This window comes from Dendropsophus ebraccatus, chromosome 1, assembly GCF_027789765.1.
Source record: "Dendropsophus ebraccatus isolate aDenEbr1 chromosome 1, aDenEbr1.pat, whole genome shotgun sequence".
NCBI classification, from domain to species: domain Eukaryota; kingdom Metazoa; phylum Chordata; class Amphibia; order Anura; family Hylidae; genus Dendropsophus; species Dendropsophus ebraccatus.
In genome coordinates, this window is record NC_091454.1 from 229227302 (window position 1) to 229246032 (window position 18731).

General features: G+C 47.3%; 1 protein-coding gene across 3 annotated transcripts in view; it reads right to left on the reverse strand.

Annotated features, from left to right (window-relative positions):
• Window positions 1-18731, reverse strand: part of CAMTA2 (calmodulin binding transcription activator 2) — an 85941-nt gene that overhangs the window by 66748 nt on the left and 462 nt on the right. For all 3 annotated transcript variants that reach the window (XM_069949778.1, XM_069949774.1, XM_069949785.1), the window contains exons 2-6: window positions 5151-5251; window positions 3204-3307; window positions 3043-3110; window positions 1025-1160; window positions 835-906 (exon numbers count right to left, since the gene is read on the reverse strand). In XM_069949778.1, the coding sequence (XP_069805879.1) occupies window positions 835-906; window positions 1025-1160; window positions 3043-3110; window positions 3204-3307; window positions 5151-5181 (411 nt within the window). In that variant the 5' untranslated portion in view covers window positions 5182-5251. The remainder of the gene's footprint in view (window positions 1-834; window positions 907-1024; window positions 1161-3042; window positions 3111-3203; window positions 3308-5150; window positions 5252-18731) is intronic.

The window sequence follows — 18731 nt, forward strand, 5'->3', positions numbered from 1 at the left end:
TTCAATGTGACCCCAAACTTTTGAACGGTTGTGTATGTATGTATGTATATGTATGTATGTATATATATATATATATATATATATATATATATATATATACACACACACTCACACACACATACAGTGGTACCTTGGTTTAAGAGCGTTTTGGTTTAAGAGCTCAGAGTTTTTCAAAATAGTGACTTGGTGTAAGAGCATTGCTTTGATGTAAGATCTCCCTGTACTGGGTGGGAGGAGGAAAGGGGGAGGGGCATGGTCTGCACAGCGGGGGCATAGCAGATCCACTTCAGGCTGGGGCTTACATCAGGGGACAGGACTGTGGAGGTAATCTCTCCATAGCTGTAACCCCTCTCTCCCCGGACAGAGAGCGCTGCATGTATGTGCCCACATCTGCACTGCTCATTCCTTCATGCTCCCTGCAATCTCTGTCTGCCCTTGTGTTTCCCATCCTCTCCATTACGCTACAGTAACTTATATTATCACATATTCTGCTGTTTATGAATGTTTGTTTTATCTGTGTTACATGTTGTTCAGAATAATAAATAATCATTTTTGGGGGGTGGAACCAATTGTCTGTATTTCTATGATTTCTTATGGGAAAATTTGCTTTGGTTTAAGAGTAGATTTGGATTACAAGCACGGTCCCAGAACAAATTATGCTCCTAATCCAAGGCACTGCTGTGTATATATATATATATATATATATATATATATCAGTCACATCACATTCCAGTACAGATGTATACACAGCCCAGCCATGCCCAGCCATGCCAGTACAGGTGTATACACAGCCCAGCCATGCCAGTACAGGTGTATACATTGGCCATTACTCACCTGTAGGAGCCAGTAGCAGCGGCGGTGAAATGTGGGGACAATGGATGAGTGGACGTAGCAGCCGTACAGGCACTGAGGAGACAGAACGATGTCTGGTTATAGACAGGATGGAGCTGGGGGTCCTCCCAGCACCCCCGACAGTGACTTCTCCCCCCTCCCCCCCCCCCCCACCGCACCCGGATACACTCACCTCCATCCCCTGCACCTTCAGCTTCATGTGATCCTCCCGAGTCGTCTTGCCATCTTTGCGTTTCTTCCAGCAGTAGCCATCTTTCCGATATTTCACCTTCTTGCGGTTGTACAGGATGATGGAGCCGTTCTGGGGCCTGGTACACAACCATTAAAGAGTTCATTAACCCCTTCATTCCCAGAGATGCGGGTCACACAGAGGCAGCGTTCCTCCTCCTCTAGTCTTCAAAGGGTCCGTACACACTACAGAATTTTCGCGGCCCGCAATGTGAAGATTCCATAGTGTGAACGGAGGGTATGAGGCGGAGCTCTTTTACTGTCCCACCAACAGGACCGGCTGTGGGTCATAATCTATACTTTATATTTATATTATATTGGGGTAAATGGAAATTCTTGATCTTTTTTATATAATTTTTACATATCATTTCTAACCACGCAGGAACAATCATCCTGTTTTTAATAGATTGGACTATTGCCCACACTACCATACTATTTATTGTACTTGTGTAATGAGAAAGGGGGTGATTTAAAGGGGAAGTCTGGAAAATTATTCCAGGCTATGGGTGGGGGAACAGAAAAAAGAAGTCTTATTCCCTTGCCCCGATGCCTGCGCAAAGTCACCTCTCGCTCCTGGACCCCAGCCGGCTGTCTTCTTAGCTCACTCCAGCTACATCATGCCCGGGGGGAGGGATGCCCCGCTCAATCCCACCCACTTGGGACATTCAACCCGGGTTGTGACGTACCCAGAAACCGGTAGAAGAGGACACCCAGTGGGGTACGGGGGGCGGTGATGCTGCACAGCTTTGCAAGGACTAAAGGTTTCCCATACACCTTATACAACATGCTCTCCTGATAGATTACCAATGTATATAGGAGTCAGACGTGATGGAACATCGCCACACGACACCTTGGTTCTGGGAGAGATAAGCTGCAACCAGAGCTCTCCGGCTGCAGCTTAGCCCTCCTCTCCCTGTAGAGAACACAGGAAAGCTCGAGCGTACCAAACGTTCCTGTGTATAGGGAGGAAGGGGGCTGCACAGGAGATTGTTTGGCCATCAATTATTATTGTCATTGTACAAGCACAAGTATTGATATCATTTCCACATCTCAGACCCAGAAGGTGGCAGGAGGCATCTGTCTCAGTCCTCAGGCAGTACAGCTGTTCTACCACTAGGTGGCATGATGCATCTGTCTCAGTCCTCAGGCAGTACAGCTGTTCTACCACTAGGTGGCATGATGCATCTGTCTCAGTCCTCAGGCAGTACAGCTGTTCTACCACTAGGTGGCAGGAGGCATCAGGCAGTACAGGGGTTCTACCACAGTCCTCAGGCAGTACAGCTGTTCTATCACTAGGTGGCAGTAGGCATCAGGCAGTACAGGGGTTCTACCACTAGGTGGCAGGAAGCATCAGGCAGTACAGGTGTTCTACCACTAGGTGGCAGAAAGCATCAGGCAGTACAGCTGTTCTATCACTAGGTGGCAGTAGGCATCAGGCAGTACAGGGGTTCTACCACTAGGTGGCAGGAAGCATCAGGCAGTACAGGTGTTCTACCACTAGGTGTCAGGAGGCAGTACAGGTGTTCTACCACTAGGTGGCAGAAAGCATCAGGCAGTACAGGGGTTCTACCACTAGGTGGCAGAAAGCATCAGGAAGTACAGGGGTTCTACCACTAGGTGGCAGAAAGCATCAGGCAGTACAGGGGTTCTACCACTAGGTGGCAGAAAGCATCAGGCAGTACAGGGGTTCTACCACTAGGTGGCAGAAAGCATCAGGCAGTACAGGGGTTCTACCACTAGGTGGCAGGAAGCATCAGGCAGTACAGGTGTTCTACCACTAGGTGGCAGGAAGCATCAGGCAGTACAGGGGTTCTACCACTAGGTGTCAGGAGGCATCAGGCAGTACAGGTGTTCTACCACTAGGTGGCAGGAAGCATCAGGCAGTACAGGGGTTCTACCACTAGGTGGCAGGAAGCATCAGGCAGTACAGGGGTTCTACCACTAGGTGGCTGGGAGACTCACCTGGTTTTGGGTGCACATGACAGCCACTCCTCATGCTTCTCAAAGGTAATGAGGTAAGAGGCGATCTCCTGCAGGAAATGTCACACATCATAACCAGACTAAAGGAGTACAAACCAGCAGCAGCACAGAGGATTTCAGCAGAGGTGTAGCATGCAGCGTACCTCGTTGGTGTTCCAGCGCAGCCTCTCCTTCGGTAACGCCGTACACTTCGGTAAACACTCCAGCAGCTTCTTGGGTAGAAAAACCTTAATATGGTGGCCGTTCTCTACAACGGAACAACACAGGAGCGTAAGAGAAGACCCCGGCACAGGGCTATCACCTCACCAGAGACCCCGGCACAGGGCTATCATCTCACCAGAGACCCCGGCACAGGGCTATCACCTCACCAGAGACCCCGGCACAGGGCTATCACCTCACTAGAGACCCCGGCACAGGGCTATCATGTCACCAGAGACCCCGGCACAGGGCTATCACCTCACCAGAGACCCCGGCACAGGGCTATCATGTCACCAGAGACCCCGGCACAGGGCTATCATCTCACCAGAGACCGCGGCACAGGGCTATCATGTCACCAGAGACCGCGGCACAGGGCTATCATGTCACCAGAGACCCCGGCACAGGGCTATCATGTCACCAGAGACCCCGGCACAGGGCTATCATCTCACCAGAGACCCCGGCACAGGGCTATCACCTCACCAGAGACCCCGACACATGGCTATCATCTCACCAGAGACCCCGGCACAGGGCTATCATGTCACCAGAGACCGCGGCACAGGGCTATCACGTCACCAGAGACCCCGGCACAGGGCTATCACCTCACCAGAGACCCCGGCACAGGGCTATCACCTCACCAGAGACCCCGGCACAGGGCTATCATCTCACCAGAGAACCCGGCACAGGGCTATCATGTCACCAGAGACCCCGGCACAGGGCTATCATCTCACCAGAGACCCCGGCACAGGGCTATCATGTCACCAGAGACCCCGGCACAGGGCTATCATCTCACCAGAGACCCCGGTACAGGGCTATCATCTCACCAGAGACCGCGGCACAGGGCTATCATGTCACCAGAGACCCCGGCACAGGGCTATCATGTCACCAGAGACCGCGGCACAGGGCTATCATGTCACCAGAGACCCCGGCACAGGGCTATCATCTCACCAGAGACCCCGGCACAGGGCTATCACCTCACCAGAGACCCCGGCACAGGGCTATCATCTCACCAGAGACCCCGGCACAGGGCTATCACCTCACCAGAGACCCCGGCACAGGGCTATCATCTCACCAGAGACCCCGGCACAGGGCTATCATCTCACCAGAGACCGCGGCACAGGGCTATCATGTCACCAGAGACCCCGGCACAGGGCTATCATGTCACCAGAGACCCCGGCACAGGGCTATCATCTCACTGAGACCGCGGCACAGGGCTATCATGTCACCAGAGACCCCGGCACAGGGCTATCATCTCACCAGAGACCCCGGCACAGGGCTATCATCTCACCAGAGACCCCGGCACAGGGCTATCATCTCACTGAGACCGCGGCACAGGGCTATCACCTCACCAGAGACCCCGGCACAGGGCTATCATCTCACCAGAGACCCCGGCACAGGGCTATCACCTCACCAGAGACCCCGGCACAGGGCTATCATCTCACCAGAGACCCCGGCACAGGGCTATCACCTCACCAGAGACCCCGGCACAGGGCTATCATCTCACCAGAGACCCCGACACAGGGCTATCATCTCACCAGAGACCCCCGGCACAGGGCTATCACCTCACCAGAGACCCCCGGCACAGGGCTATCATGTCACCAGAGACCCCGGCACAGGGCTATCATGTCACCAGAGACCCCGGCACAGGGCTATCATGTCACCAGAGGGCTATCATCTCACTGAGACCGCGGCACAGGGCTATCATCTCACCAGAGACCCCGGCACAGGGCTATCACGTCACCAGAGACCCGGCACAGGGCTATCATCTCACCAGAGACCTCGGCACAGGGCTATCATCTCACCTGAGACCCCGGCACAGGGCTATCACCTCACCTGAGACCTCGGCACAGGGCTATCATCTCACCTGAGACCTCGGCACAGGGCTATCATCTCACCTGAGACCTCGGCACACTCCTTGCTAGTCATTGTAAATAGCGGGACATCTCGGGGAGGGATGAGCGATCTTAGGCCATGGGATGTCTGGATTTGCTGTTCTCTGGAAAACAAGAAGACATGATGAATAATGGATACAATGTAGGGGGCGCCACCTAATACACATATACAGTACCCATATTCCCCTGTACACACTACAGGACCTACACAGCTGAATCCCTATTCTGCTGTTATATTATGTATTCACAGTCAGACACACAATCTGTGCTCATTATAGGAGATATATGTAACCACAGAGCACCCCAATGTGGGGGCCGTACATACATATACCCTCTATATGATGGTGATGACAGGGGGAGGTGTATACAGGGGATAGCAGTATACAATATATATAGGATAGCCACATACAGTGTATATATGGGATAACTGTATACAGCGTATATATAGGATAGCCATATACAGTGTGTATATATATGCGGTAGCAGTATACAGTAGATCCTCTAGCTATATGGTAATGACAGGATGGTGTACACAGTATATATAGGACAGCAGTATACAGTGTATATATAGGATAGCCATATACAGTATATATAGGATAGGCATATACAGTGTATATATGGGATTGCAGTATACGGTACATATAGGATAGCAGTATACAGTGTATATATATGTATATATATATTTATATATATATATATATATATATATATATGGGATAGCAGTATACCCTCTATCTATATGGTGATGACAGGATATATACGAGACAGCAGTATACATATACAGTGGTGTCTTGGATTACGAGCATAATAGGTTCTGGGACGGCGCTAGTAACCCAAATCCACTCTTACACCAAAGCAAATTTTCCCATAAGAAATAACTGATCTGCAGACAATTGGTTCCACATCCCAAAGATAATGATTATTTATTCTGAATAACATGTAGAACAGATGAAACAATGAGAAGCAGCTGAATCTGTGATATATAAGTTACTGTACAGTATAACAGCAGTGTGCATAGCTGAATGTGAGTGCAGGCAGATTAAAGCAGCAGTGTGTATAGCTGAGTGTAAGTGCAGGTATATTATTGTAGCAGTGTGTATAGCTGAGTGTGAGTGCAGGCAGATTATATAAGCAGTGTGTATGGCTGAGTGTAAGTGCAGGCAGATTATATAAGCAGTGTGTATAGCTGAGTGTAAGTGCAGGCAGATTATATAAGCAGTGTGTATAGCTGAGTGTAAGTGCAGGCATATTATTGTAGCAGAGCGTATAGCTGAGTGTGAGTGCAGGCAGATTAAAGCAGCAGTGTGCACAGCTAAGTGTAAGTGCAGGCACATTATAGTAGCAGTGTGTATAGCTGAGTGTAAGTGCAGGCAAATTATATAAGCAGTGTGTGTACCTGAGTGTGAGTGCAGGCACATTATAGCAGCAGTGTGTATAGCTGAGTGTAAGTGCAGGCACATTATAGCAGCAGTGTGTATAGCTGAGTGTAAGTGCAGGCACATTATAGCAGCAGTGTGTATAGCTGAGTGTAAGTGCAGGCACATTAGATAAGCAAAATGTATAGCTGAGTCTGAGTGCAGGCACATTATAGCAGCAGTGGGTATAGCTGAGTGTGAGTGCAGGCACATTATAGCAGGAATGGAGAGGATGGGAAACACAAAGGCTGACAGAGACTGCAGGGAGTATGAAGTAGGTGGTGAATCTGCTATGATGTGGAAGGAAAGGGAAACTTCCTGGGTCAGAGTACAGGGCTTTAGACCCCGATATGCAGACCATGCCCCTCCCCCACTCCCCTCCCACCCAGTACAGGGAGCTCTTACACCAAGTCAAAATTATGAAAAACTGTGAGCTCTACCTGCAAAATGCTCTTAAACCAAGTTACTCTTAAACCAAGGCAGCACTGTGTATATAGGACAGTCATATATAAAATATATAGGATAGCAGAATACCCTGGATATGGTAATCAGAGGATACATACGGGATAGCAGTATACATTATATACAGAATACCAGTATGCTGTATATATAGGATAGTAGTATACAGTATATACAGTATATAAAGTGATGACAGGATGCGGTGTATACAGTATATATATATATAGAGAGAGAGAAAGTAGCAGTATACAGTATACATGGTGGTGACAGGATGAGGTATATACAGTATATATAGGGTAGCAGTATACAGTATATATGGTGGTGACAGGATGAGGTGTATACAGTATATATAGGGTAGCAGTATACAGTATATATGGTGGTGACAGGATGAGGTGTATACAGTATATATATATATAGGATAGCAGTATACAGTATATATGGTGGTGACAGGATGAGGTGTATACAGTATATATAGGGTAGCAGTATACAGTATATATGGTGGTGACAGGATGAGGTGTATACAGTATATATATATAGGGAAGCAGTATACAGTATATATGGTGGTGACAGGATGAGGTGTATACAGTATATATAAAGTAGCAGTATACAGTATATATGGTGGTGACAGGATGAGGTGTATACAGTATATATAGGATAGCAGTAGGGATGAGCGAACCGAACTGTTACGAACCAGATTCGTTACGAACTTTGCAAAAAGTTCGGTTCGGTACCGAACCGAACTTTCAAAGAGTTCGTTATGAAGTTCGTTAAAATTGCAACGACGTCGCAAAACTGTACTTTAATCCGAGAATAGAAGAGGATACAAGGGATTATTACTCCTATAATCCTTTGTATCCTGTTTTTATGTGAATATCAAGGTGTGTGACGTCACTCCAGGAAGAGGAAGTGCTTGAGCCTGGCTGCAGTTCCTCATTGTGTTTCCAGACGGCAGAGAGAAAGGAGGTGTACGTTAGGCAGAGAGGGAAAACACATAGATTACATATCAAAACAACTGGATAAGTACAGGGAGAGATAGAGAAGGAGTATATGTTGTTTGTGAGAGAAGCAGGAGAGAGGAAAAAAAAAATTAAAAAAAAATAGCAAAGATCCAGGGAAAGCTTGATAAGCCCATACATAGTGAAAGAGGCTGAGAAATCAAGAGTTAGGTAGAGAGAGGGAGAGAGAGGCATCTAACTCAAAAATTGTGATATCTAGGGAGAGATAGGGAGATAAAAAAAAGAAATAGGGAGAGAAAAGTGAGAAGAGTCACTCAGGAGTCAGGACACGTAGCATTGAACCAGCTACTGTTCCGTGACAGAGAGGAGGCGCTAGACGTTGCTGCTCTGCTGGGTGCCATTAATCGCGTATAGCCACAAGCAAAAAAGTTTAAAAAAAAATTAAAAAAAAAAAAAGTTTGTTTGTTTGTGATCAGCTAAGTCAGCGCCCCACAAAAGCTGTCCATTTGTGCTCTGCTGCTTGCAGTCACACCCGTCTAGCCACCCGCAACCAAAAATGTTTAAAAAAAAAATTTAAAAAAAATTTAAAAAAGTTTGTTTGTTTGTGATCAGCTGTTCTAGGTGACGCTAAGTCAGTGCCCCACAAAAGCTGTCCGTTTGTGCTCTACTGGTTACCGTCAAACCCGTTTAGCCACCCGCAACAAAAAAAAGTTACAAAATAAAAAATAATTGTTTTTTTGTGATAACCTGCACATTTCTCCTTTGCTGGGCGCCTCCAACCCACAAAGCAATAGTCACTGAAACGTTCTGCCTTCTGCCCAATAGATTATTTCTTTTTCAAAAATTTCACCAACCAAAGAACTATGTCCAAGCATCCTACTTCCAGCACTTCCCAGGCAAGGACTGCAACGGCAGGTGGTGAGGGTAGGAGGAGTGGCAGCACCAGGCCCGGTGGCAGCCGGGGCAACAGGCGTGGCAGCAGGGTGCAGCTACCCCAGATGCCCACGGGTCATGTAAGAACTACACAGCCAGCGGTTCTAGATTGGCTTACCCAATCCTCCAGTTCCACTGCCCAAAGCTCCCAAACGAGGTCGGCTGGATCATCCGACACCATCCTTACATGGGACGGTCAGCGAGAGTCCTCTGCCCCGTCCCCTGTTATTACTATGCCACCCACCTCTGGGGCACCTTCTGCCAGGGAACTGTTGGCAAATCTTGATCTGCCTTTGGATTCTCTACCACTTTTTAGTGATGATGAGGAGGAGGAGGTAGTAGTCCCCCAAAGGCAGCAGGTGGAACGTGCAGAGACTGCAGAGGAGGTGTTGGCTGTAAGCCAGGGAGGGGCATCCAGTGCCACACCTGAGATCCTGTCCCAGCCACTGGAGGACAGTAGCAGTGGTGGTGATGATGATGTCGCTGATCGGACGTGGCGCCCCCAAGCAGCATTATCCTCAGCGTCATCAGGGGAGAAAAGTGAGGTGCTACCGACGCAGCAACATCCCACTGGTGCAAGGAAGCGAGGCACAAGAGGGAGGGGTATAAGACAACCTACCAGGCAGAGTCACTTACCTCCAAGCCTTGGTCCTGAGAGGGGACCCTCAGGCAGCAGTGGCAGCCAACAGGCCGTAAGACCCCCCGTGGCTGGCAGCAAACCACGGTCCTCTGTCTGGCAGTTCTTTCGGCTGGGGACAGATAAGCACATCGCTCTGTGCCTGCTGTGCAACGAGAGGGTCAGTCGTGGCAGGGGTGATAATCTTGGGACAACATCCATGAGGAAGCACATGGAAAGGCAACACCAACAGGCCTGGAAAAACCGTGACCCCAATACCACCTCCTGTCAGGATGCACCATACACTGCAGATCGCATCATGCAGCATCCTGTCACTGCAGCTCAGGCCTCGTCAGCCTCAGTTACCAGCAGCAGCACAGTCTCACTGCCATGTACACCCCTAATGAGGCAGCAATCCCTGACCGAGTCCATGGGCAAACGTCAGGTGTACTGCAGCAGCCATCCCATGGCACAGAAACTGGCCGGACACCTGGTTAAGCTGCTGGTGCTTCAGTCCCTGCCATTTAATCTTGAGGACTCCCAGCCTTTCAGGGATTTCGTGGCGTGTGCGCACCCCAGATGGCGAGTCCCCAGCCGCCACTAGTTCTCTAGCAAAGCTGTCCCATCACTGCACAGTTATGTGAAGAGAAAGGTTGGCGACTCATTGGGACTCTCGGTGTCCAAGACCGTGCACCTGAGTACTGATGTCTGGTCCTCTAATTATGGGCAAGGCCAGTACATGTCCGTTACTGCCCATTGGGTCAACATCCTCCCAGGAGACCATCAGGAAGTTGGCCCATTCTTGCCACTGTCACCTCCACGGTGCTTTAGGGGGCCAGCAGCGGATAGCACAAGTTCTGCCTCCACCACCACTGCAGTCCAACCTGACCCAGTGTCTTACCACCGATGTCAGGCCCGCCGCTCTCAGGCTGTCCTCCATTTGGTGAACCTGGCTCAACGAAGCCACAGTGGGCAGGAGCTCCTTCGGACCATCAGGGAGGAGATAGCTGAATGGCTGACCCCACGTCAACTAACGGTGGGAAGTGTCGTAGCGGATAACGGGAGGAACATTGTCTCTGCAGTTCAGCGGGGAGGGCTGACTCATACACCTTGTATGGCACACGTGATCAACCTCATAGTGCACAGGTTTCTCCGATCATTTCATGCACTACATGACCTTCTGAGGATGTCACGTAGAGTGTGCAAACATTTCAGCCACTCCTACGCTGCAAGGAACACCCTGCTCAGAATCCAGAGACAGCGCGGTATGCCCCAACATCGGCTAATCTGCGACGTGCCAACCCGCTGGAATTCTGCCCTCCATATTCTCGACCGCCTGTACGAGCAAAGGTCAGCCGTAACAGACTACCTCATGGGGCAATCAGGCAGCTTCACGCCACACTGCGACTTCCAAGTAACACACTGGCAGTTAATGCGGGAAGTCTGCCAATTGTTGATCCCTTTTGAGGACGCGACTCTCTTTGTGAGCAGACAGGACTATGGGATCAACAACATTATCCCACTTCTCCATGTTCTGGAAAGTGCGCTGAGCAACATCATCAGCGAGGATTCCCAGGCCACAACTCCAAGGCTGAACATCGCCTTGAGCCCAGAGCTGGATGAAGTGCAGATGGAGGTTGAGGAGGAGGAAGATGTATACGCCCAGCCATTCCGCACACCGCCACCTGGCTTCTCTGCCTCTCCATCACAGGAGGAGATGGAGCATGAGGTGGTAGAGGAAGAGCAGGAAGACCCCAGCAGACCCTGGAACTATACCGAGGACAGTGGAGAGGAGAGGCGCTCATTGTCCTTGGTGCAGATGGCAAGGTGTCTGCGGGAGTGTCTGCGGAATAATAATAATAATGTGGACATCCGCCAGAGGGACCAATACTGGCTGGCCACCCTGTAGGACCCTCGCTTCCGCCGCAAAATGGCAGAATTCTTCCCGCCATCGCTGAGGGAGGCTAAACTGGTGTACTACAGGGACATGCTCACCAGTCAGTAGGTCTCAACTTACCTGCGAGACCAGCCAGGTTCCCAGACAACATCCTCTCGGGGAGAACCAGCGTGCTCCACTCCCACCACCACTAGTGGAGGCATCAGAAGTCGATACAGCCTGCAAGCCCTCATGAGCGATTTCATGCAGCCAGCTGGTGAAGAAAGGACACAGCACCGGACTCATGGCGTGGACCAGCATGAGCTCAGCCACCAGGTCACTGCCTACCTTGATTCTACCCTGCCCCAAAGTGTCACCGACCCCGTGCAGTACTGGGCAGAAAAACTAGAGATTTGGCCTCAACTGGCAGTTTGCCTTGGCTCTGCTGTCCTGTCCAGCCAGTAGTGTGGTGTCAGAGAGGGTATTTAGTGTGGCGGGTAACATCGTAACACCGCAAAGAACGAGGCTCTCTTGCCACAGTGTGGAGATGCTCACTTTTGTTAAGATGAATCGTGCCTGGATTACATCGGATTATACCACCCCCCTGCCTGATGTTAATGACTAAGTCATTAGTCACCCGTCTTGCATGACAATCTGTGTGTCCAAGAAATTGACCTTAAAGGGGTTGTCAAGTGTGGGGGCACTTTTTGGGGAGGACTGGGGAGGAGGTGGCTGAAATAAAAGACGTTCACTCACCTCCCCGGTTCCAGTGGCGGCTCACTCATCGCGGCGCTCCGGTCCCCGGCCGCTTCAGGGTGTCTGACGCCGCCCGAGACGCTACGTCTCAGGGCCGCTCAGCCACTCAGTGAAGGAGGCAGGATCCATGTAAAGTCCGCTCAGATCCCGCCTCCTTCACTGAGTGGCTGAGTGGCCCTGAGACGTAGCGTCTCGGGCGGCGTCAGACACCCGGAAGCGGCCGGGAACCGGGGACCGGAGCGCCGCGATGAGTGAGCCGCCGCTGGAACCGGGGAGGTAAGTGAACGTCTTTTATTTCAGCCACCTCCTCCCCGGTCCACCCAAAAAAGTGCCCCCACACTGGACAACCCCTTTAATATCCTAAATATGTGCCCAACGTAAAAATCTGTAACTTAACTTATTAAGTAATGTTCCCCCCTTAGACCCCAAATTTCTTTAAAAAAAATCACCTTAAAAATTCTTAACCTAATTCGGATACATTTGAAATAACAGATCCCCATTTCCAAATTTGATGCCCATGGTGTGTTGGTCATTTAACATCTCCACACCAGATTAATGCCTCACACCAGTGCACTGTCCAACCCATACCCCTAGAACAGTAGCAACCCTAAAATAATCCCCACGACTATGCTTCAAAAAGTGTGGATTTCACCTTTGTGAACTATAGCCGTGGGGTTCTATCCCTGGCACCCGTGCCAAGGAACACTACTCACCGTTTTGTGAGCGGGTACTCACTGTTCTTGAGGTATTTTGTGGATATCATGAGAGTAGTGAAATCTTGCACCGCAAATCCCGATGGGGTTCTTCTGTGTGCAAATTATTTCACGCCTCTCATGCAGTCACGCGTGGAATAAGGCTGTCTATGGGGTACATATCACGGAGGCTGCTGTCCTTCAACTGTGATATAAAAAACCACCACAGTTAGTTACAGCAACAAACAGTTGCTGAAGGGCAGGTTATCTTGCCTTCTTTACGGGTGACTTTACAATGGGAGGCTTTTTTGTGGTTCCCTGCTGGCTAAAATCCACAGCGCAGCGTTGGCTGATTTTATGCCACCTTCAGTACTGTGGGGCTGGGCGCAAATACCCAGTTCAGCGCAGAACTGTGTATATCCAGCCGGTACCCTAGTACTGAATGCCATTTGGTGAACGGTATAAAAAGGCCCTGTGGATTTTACTCAGCAGACCCGCAGCCACATGTGAAGGTACCCATAGGGTGAGGTTTTTTGGGAGTGACAAAAGCGCGGGTGGGAGGTCACTCCCATACCCCATCAGGGGTTTTTCCCCTACCCACTTTAAAAGATAAGTCCAGGCAATCAATAACTTTCTGTACCCTTACTTGACCCAGAAACTTATAAATTGACCGGACTTATCCTTTAAGCCAGCTGGTGACAGCACTTAAAAAACATGAAAGCATACATCCATTGGACGCTACACTCGGTTAGGACATCAAACTGGTGTTAAGGAAAAAAATATATATATATATGTGTGGGTGTATATCGCCAACAGCCATAGGCCCAGATTCAACAGGTTTGACACCAGAGTAGTTGCGTCAATTGGTAAAGCAAGTGCCAGTGAGGTGTCAATTTAATGAAAATTGGACATGTATTTTTGGATAATGGAACTGGGGTAAAGCCTTCTTGAATCTGTACCTTTTTAAATGTCCTTTCTTCACCTCATGGATTCTGTGGGTGAGGTTCTCTGTCTATTTTACCGTATCCGTATCCTGCTAGACTAGGTGTAATGTTAGAGGGTTTTTTGTTTTTTTTTAACGTTGACTGTCCTGTGCTGAACTCTACATCAACATGTCATGTTTGAAGAATGATTTTTACTAACGTGCATATCCTTAGCTTCAAACTTCAGTTGTCTGTACTAGGTCCTTCTGGGTCCAAAAGAATACTACTCCTACTAATGCCCCCACCGTCAATTGTCTATTTGGAAACATACTGGGTGGAATCAAGAGCTGGGGAAGCTGCCATCTCAACGTGTCTGTTTTTAACAATACTGGCCTGAGAGCCATCAACTGCTGCCTTCTTCTGCTCCTCAACTGGTCTGTTTTAATAATACTGACATTGAATCAATCAACTGCTGCCTCCTCCTTCTTCTTCTTAAGTAGCCTCTCCTCTATAATACTGGCCTGGAATCGATAAACTGCTGCCTCCTCCTCCTCAAATAGCCTCTCCTCGATAATACTGGCCTTGAATCAATTAACTGCTGCCTCATCCTCCTCAAGTAGTCTCTCCTCGATAATACTGGCCTGGAATCAATCAACTGCTGCCTCCTCCTCCTCAAGTAACCTCTCCTCGATAATACTGGCCTGGAATTAATCAACTGCTGCCTCCTCCTGCTCTTCAAGTAGTCTGTTTTTAATTATACTGGCCTGGAATCGATCAACTGCTGCCTCATCCTCCTCAAGTAGCCTCTCCTCGATAATACTAGCCTGGAATCGATCAACTGCTGCCTCATCCTTCTCAATTAGCCTCTTCTCCATAATACTGGCCTGGAATCGATCAACTGCTGCCTCCTCCTCAAGTAGCCTCTCCTCGATAATACTGGCCTGGGATCGATCAACTGCTGCCTCCTCCTCAAGTAGCCTCTCCTCAATAATACTGGCCTGGAATCAATCAACTGCTGCCTCCTCCTCCTTCTCAAGTCGAATCTCCTCAATAATACTGGCCTGGAATCGATCAACTGCTGCCTCCTCCTGCTCCTCAAGTAGTCTGTTTTTAATAATACTAGCCTAGAATCAATAAACTGCTCTGCTGGCAGAGAAACTGGAGATTTGGCCTCAACTGGCAGAGTTTTCCTTGGCTCTGCTGTCCTGCCCAGCTAGTAGTGTGGCGTCAGAGAGGGTAATCAGTGCAGCGGGTAACATCGTAACACCGCAAAGAACGAGGCTCTCTTGCCACAGTGTTGAGATGCTGACTTTTGTGAAGATGAATCGTGCCTGAATTAATAATACTGGCCTGGAATCAATCAACTGCTGCCTCCTCCTTCCCCTCAAGCAGCCTCTCCTCAATAAAACTGGCCTGGAATCGATCAACTGCTGCCTCCTCCTCCTCAAGTAGCCTCTCCTCAATAATACTGGCCTAGAATCAACTGCTGCCTCTTCCTGCTCTTCAAGTAGTCTGTTTTTAATTATACTGGCCTGGAATTGATCAACTGCTGCCTTCGCCTGCTGCTGCTCAAATAGTCTGTTTTTAATTATACTGGCCTGGAATCAATCAACTGCTGCCGCCGCCTCCTACTCCTCCTCAAATAGCCTCTCCTCAATAATACTGGCCTGGAATCGATCAAATGCTGCCTCCTCCTTCTCCTCAAGTAGCCTCTCCTCAATAATACTGGCCTGGAATCGATCAATTGCTGCCTCCTCCTCCTCAAGTAGCCTCTCCTCGACAATTTTGGCCTGGAATCGATCAACTGCTGCCTCCTCCTGCTCTTCAAGTAGTCTGTTTTTAATTATACTGGCCTGGAATCAATCAACTGCTGCCTCCTCCTACTGCTGCTCAAGTAGTCTGTTTTTAATTATACTGGCTTGGGATCAATCAACTGCTGCCTCCTCCTCAAGTAGCCTCTCCTTAATAATACTGGCCTGGAATCGATCAACTGCTGCCTCCTCCTGCTGCTCAACATGTCTCTTCTCAACAATACTGGCCTGAGAGGCGAGCAATCAACTGCTGCCTCCTCCTGCTGCTCAACTTGACTCTTCTCAACAATACTGGCCTGAGTGCAATCAAGTGCTGCCGCATTCTCCTTGTAAACTTTTTTTTTTCAATATTTTTTGTCACTATTTTGGCACTTTTATTCACTATATTTTATTAATATTATTCCTATTATTATTATTTTTTTTTCTCATTATTTTTGCACTTTTTTCATTGTAATATCAACTGCAACTAAACGAAACTATACCCTATCACACTCCCACTATTGTAGCTGCAATTATTAAGCCGTTAGAGCAAGATTCGTTTTCGGTTCGGTTCGGACCAATCCGAACTTCACGAAAGTTCGCCGGATCGAAACGAACCAAACTTTTCTAAAGTACGCTCATCCCTAGATAGCAGTATACAGTATATATGGTGGTGACAGGAAGAGGTGTATACAGTATATATAGGATAGCAGTATACAGTATATATGGTGGTAACAGGATGAGGTATATATAGGATAGCAGTATTTATAGGATAGCAGTATACAGTATATATGGTGGTGACAGGATGAGGTATATATAGGATAGCAGTATACAGTATATATGGTGGTGACAGGATGAGGTGTATACAGTATATATAGGGTAGCAGTATACAGTATATATGGTGGTAACAGGATGAGGTGTATCCAGTATATAGGGTAGCAGTATACAGTATATATGGTGGTGACAGGGTGAGGTGTATCCAGTATATATAGGATAGCCGTATACAGTACATATAGGGTAGCAGTATACATGGTGGTGACAAGATGAGGTATATATATAGGGTAACAGTATATATGGTGGTGACAGGATGAGGTGTATACAGTATATACATAGGATAGCAGTATACAGTATATATGGTGGTGACAGGATGAGGTGTATACAGTATATATAGGGTAGCAGTATACAGTATATATGGTGGTGACAGGATGAGGTGTATACAGTATATATAGGGTAGCAGTATACAGTATATATGGTGGTGACAGGATGAGGTGTATACAGTATATATAGGGTAGCAGTGTACAGTATATATGGTGGTGACAGGATGAGGTGTATACAGTATATATAGGGTAGCAGTATACAGTATATATGGTGGTGACAGGATGAGGTGTATACAGTATATATAGGGTAGCAGTATACAGTATACATGGTGGTGACAGGATGAGGTGTATACAGTATATATATATATATATATATATATATATATATATATATATATATATATGTATATATATATATATATATATAGGATCGCAGTATACAGTATATATGGTGGTGACAGGATGAGGTGTATACAGTATATATAGGGTAACAGTATACAGTATATATGGTGGTGACAGGATGAGGTGTATACAGTATACATATATATATATATATATATAGGATAGCAGTATACAGTATATATGGTGGTGACAGGATGAGGTGTATACAGTATATACAGGGTAGCAGTATACAGTATATATGGTGGTGACAGGATGAGGTGTATACAGTATATACAGGGTAGCAGTATACAGTATACATGGTGGTGACAGGATGAGGTGTATACAGTATATATAGGGTAGCAGTATACAGTATACATGGTGGTGACAGGATGAGGTGTATACAGTATATATAGGGTAGCAGTATACAGTATATATAAGGTAGCAGTATATATGGTGGTGACAGGATGAGGTGTATACAGTATATACAGGGTAGCAGTATACAGTATATATGGTGGTGACAGGATGAGGTGTATACAGTATATATAGGGTAGCAGTGTACAGTATATATGGTGGTGACAGGATGAGGTGTATACAGTATATATAGGATAGCAGTATACAGTATATATGGTGGTAACAGGATGAGGTATATATAGGATAGCAGTATTTATAGGATAGCAGTATACAGTATATATGGTGGTGACAGGATGAGGTATATATAGGATAGCAGTATACAGTATATATGGTGGTGACAGGATGAGGTGTATACAGTATATACAGGGTAGCAGTATACAGTATATATGGTGGTGACAGGATGAGGTGTATACAGTATATATATATAGGGTAGCAGTATACAGTATACATGGTGGTGACAGGATGAGGTGTATACAGTATATACAGGGTAGCAGTATACAGTATATATGGTGGTGACAGGATGAGGTGTATACAGTATATACAGGGTAGCAGTATACAGTATATATGGTGGTGACAGGATGAGGTGTATACAGTATATATAGGGTAGCAGTATACAGTATATATGGTGGTGACAGGATGAGGTGTATACAGTATATACAGGGTAGCGGTATACAGTATACATGGTGGTGACAGGATGAGGTGTATACAGTATATACAGGGTAGCAGTATACAGTATATATAGGGTAGCAGTATACAGTATATATGGTGGTGACAGGATGAGGTGTACTGTATACAGTATATACAGGGTAGCAGTATACAGTATATATAGGGTAGCAGTATACAGTATATATGGTGGTGACAGGATGAGGTGTATACAGTATATATATAGGGTAGCAGTATACAGTATACATGGTGGTGACAGGATGAGGTGTATACAGTATATACAGGGTAGCAGTATACAGTATATATGGTGGTGACAGGATGGTGTATACAGTATATATAGGGTAGCAGTATACAGTATATATGGTGGTGACAGGATGAGGTGTATACAGTATATACAGGGTAGCGGTATACAGTATATATGGTGGTGACAGGATGAGGTGTATACAGTATATATATATATATATATATATATATATATATATATGATAGCAGTATACAGTATACATGGTGGTGACAGGATGAGGTGTATACAGTATATACAGGGTAGCAGTATACAGTATATATGGTGGTGACAGGATGAGGTGTATACAGTATATATATATAGGGAAGCAGTATA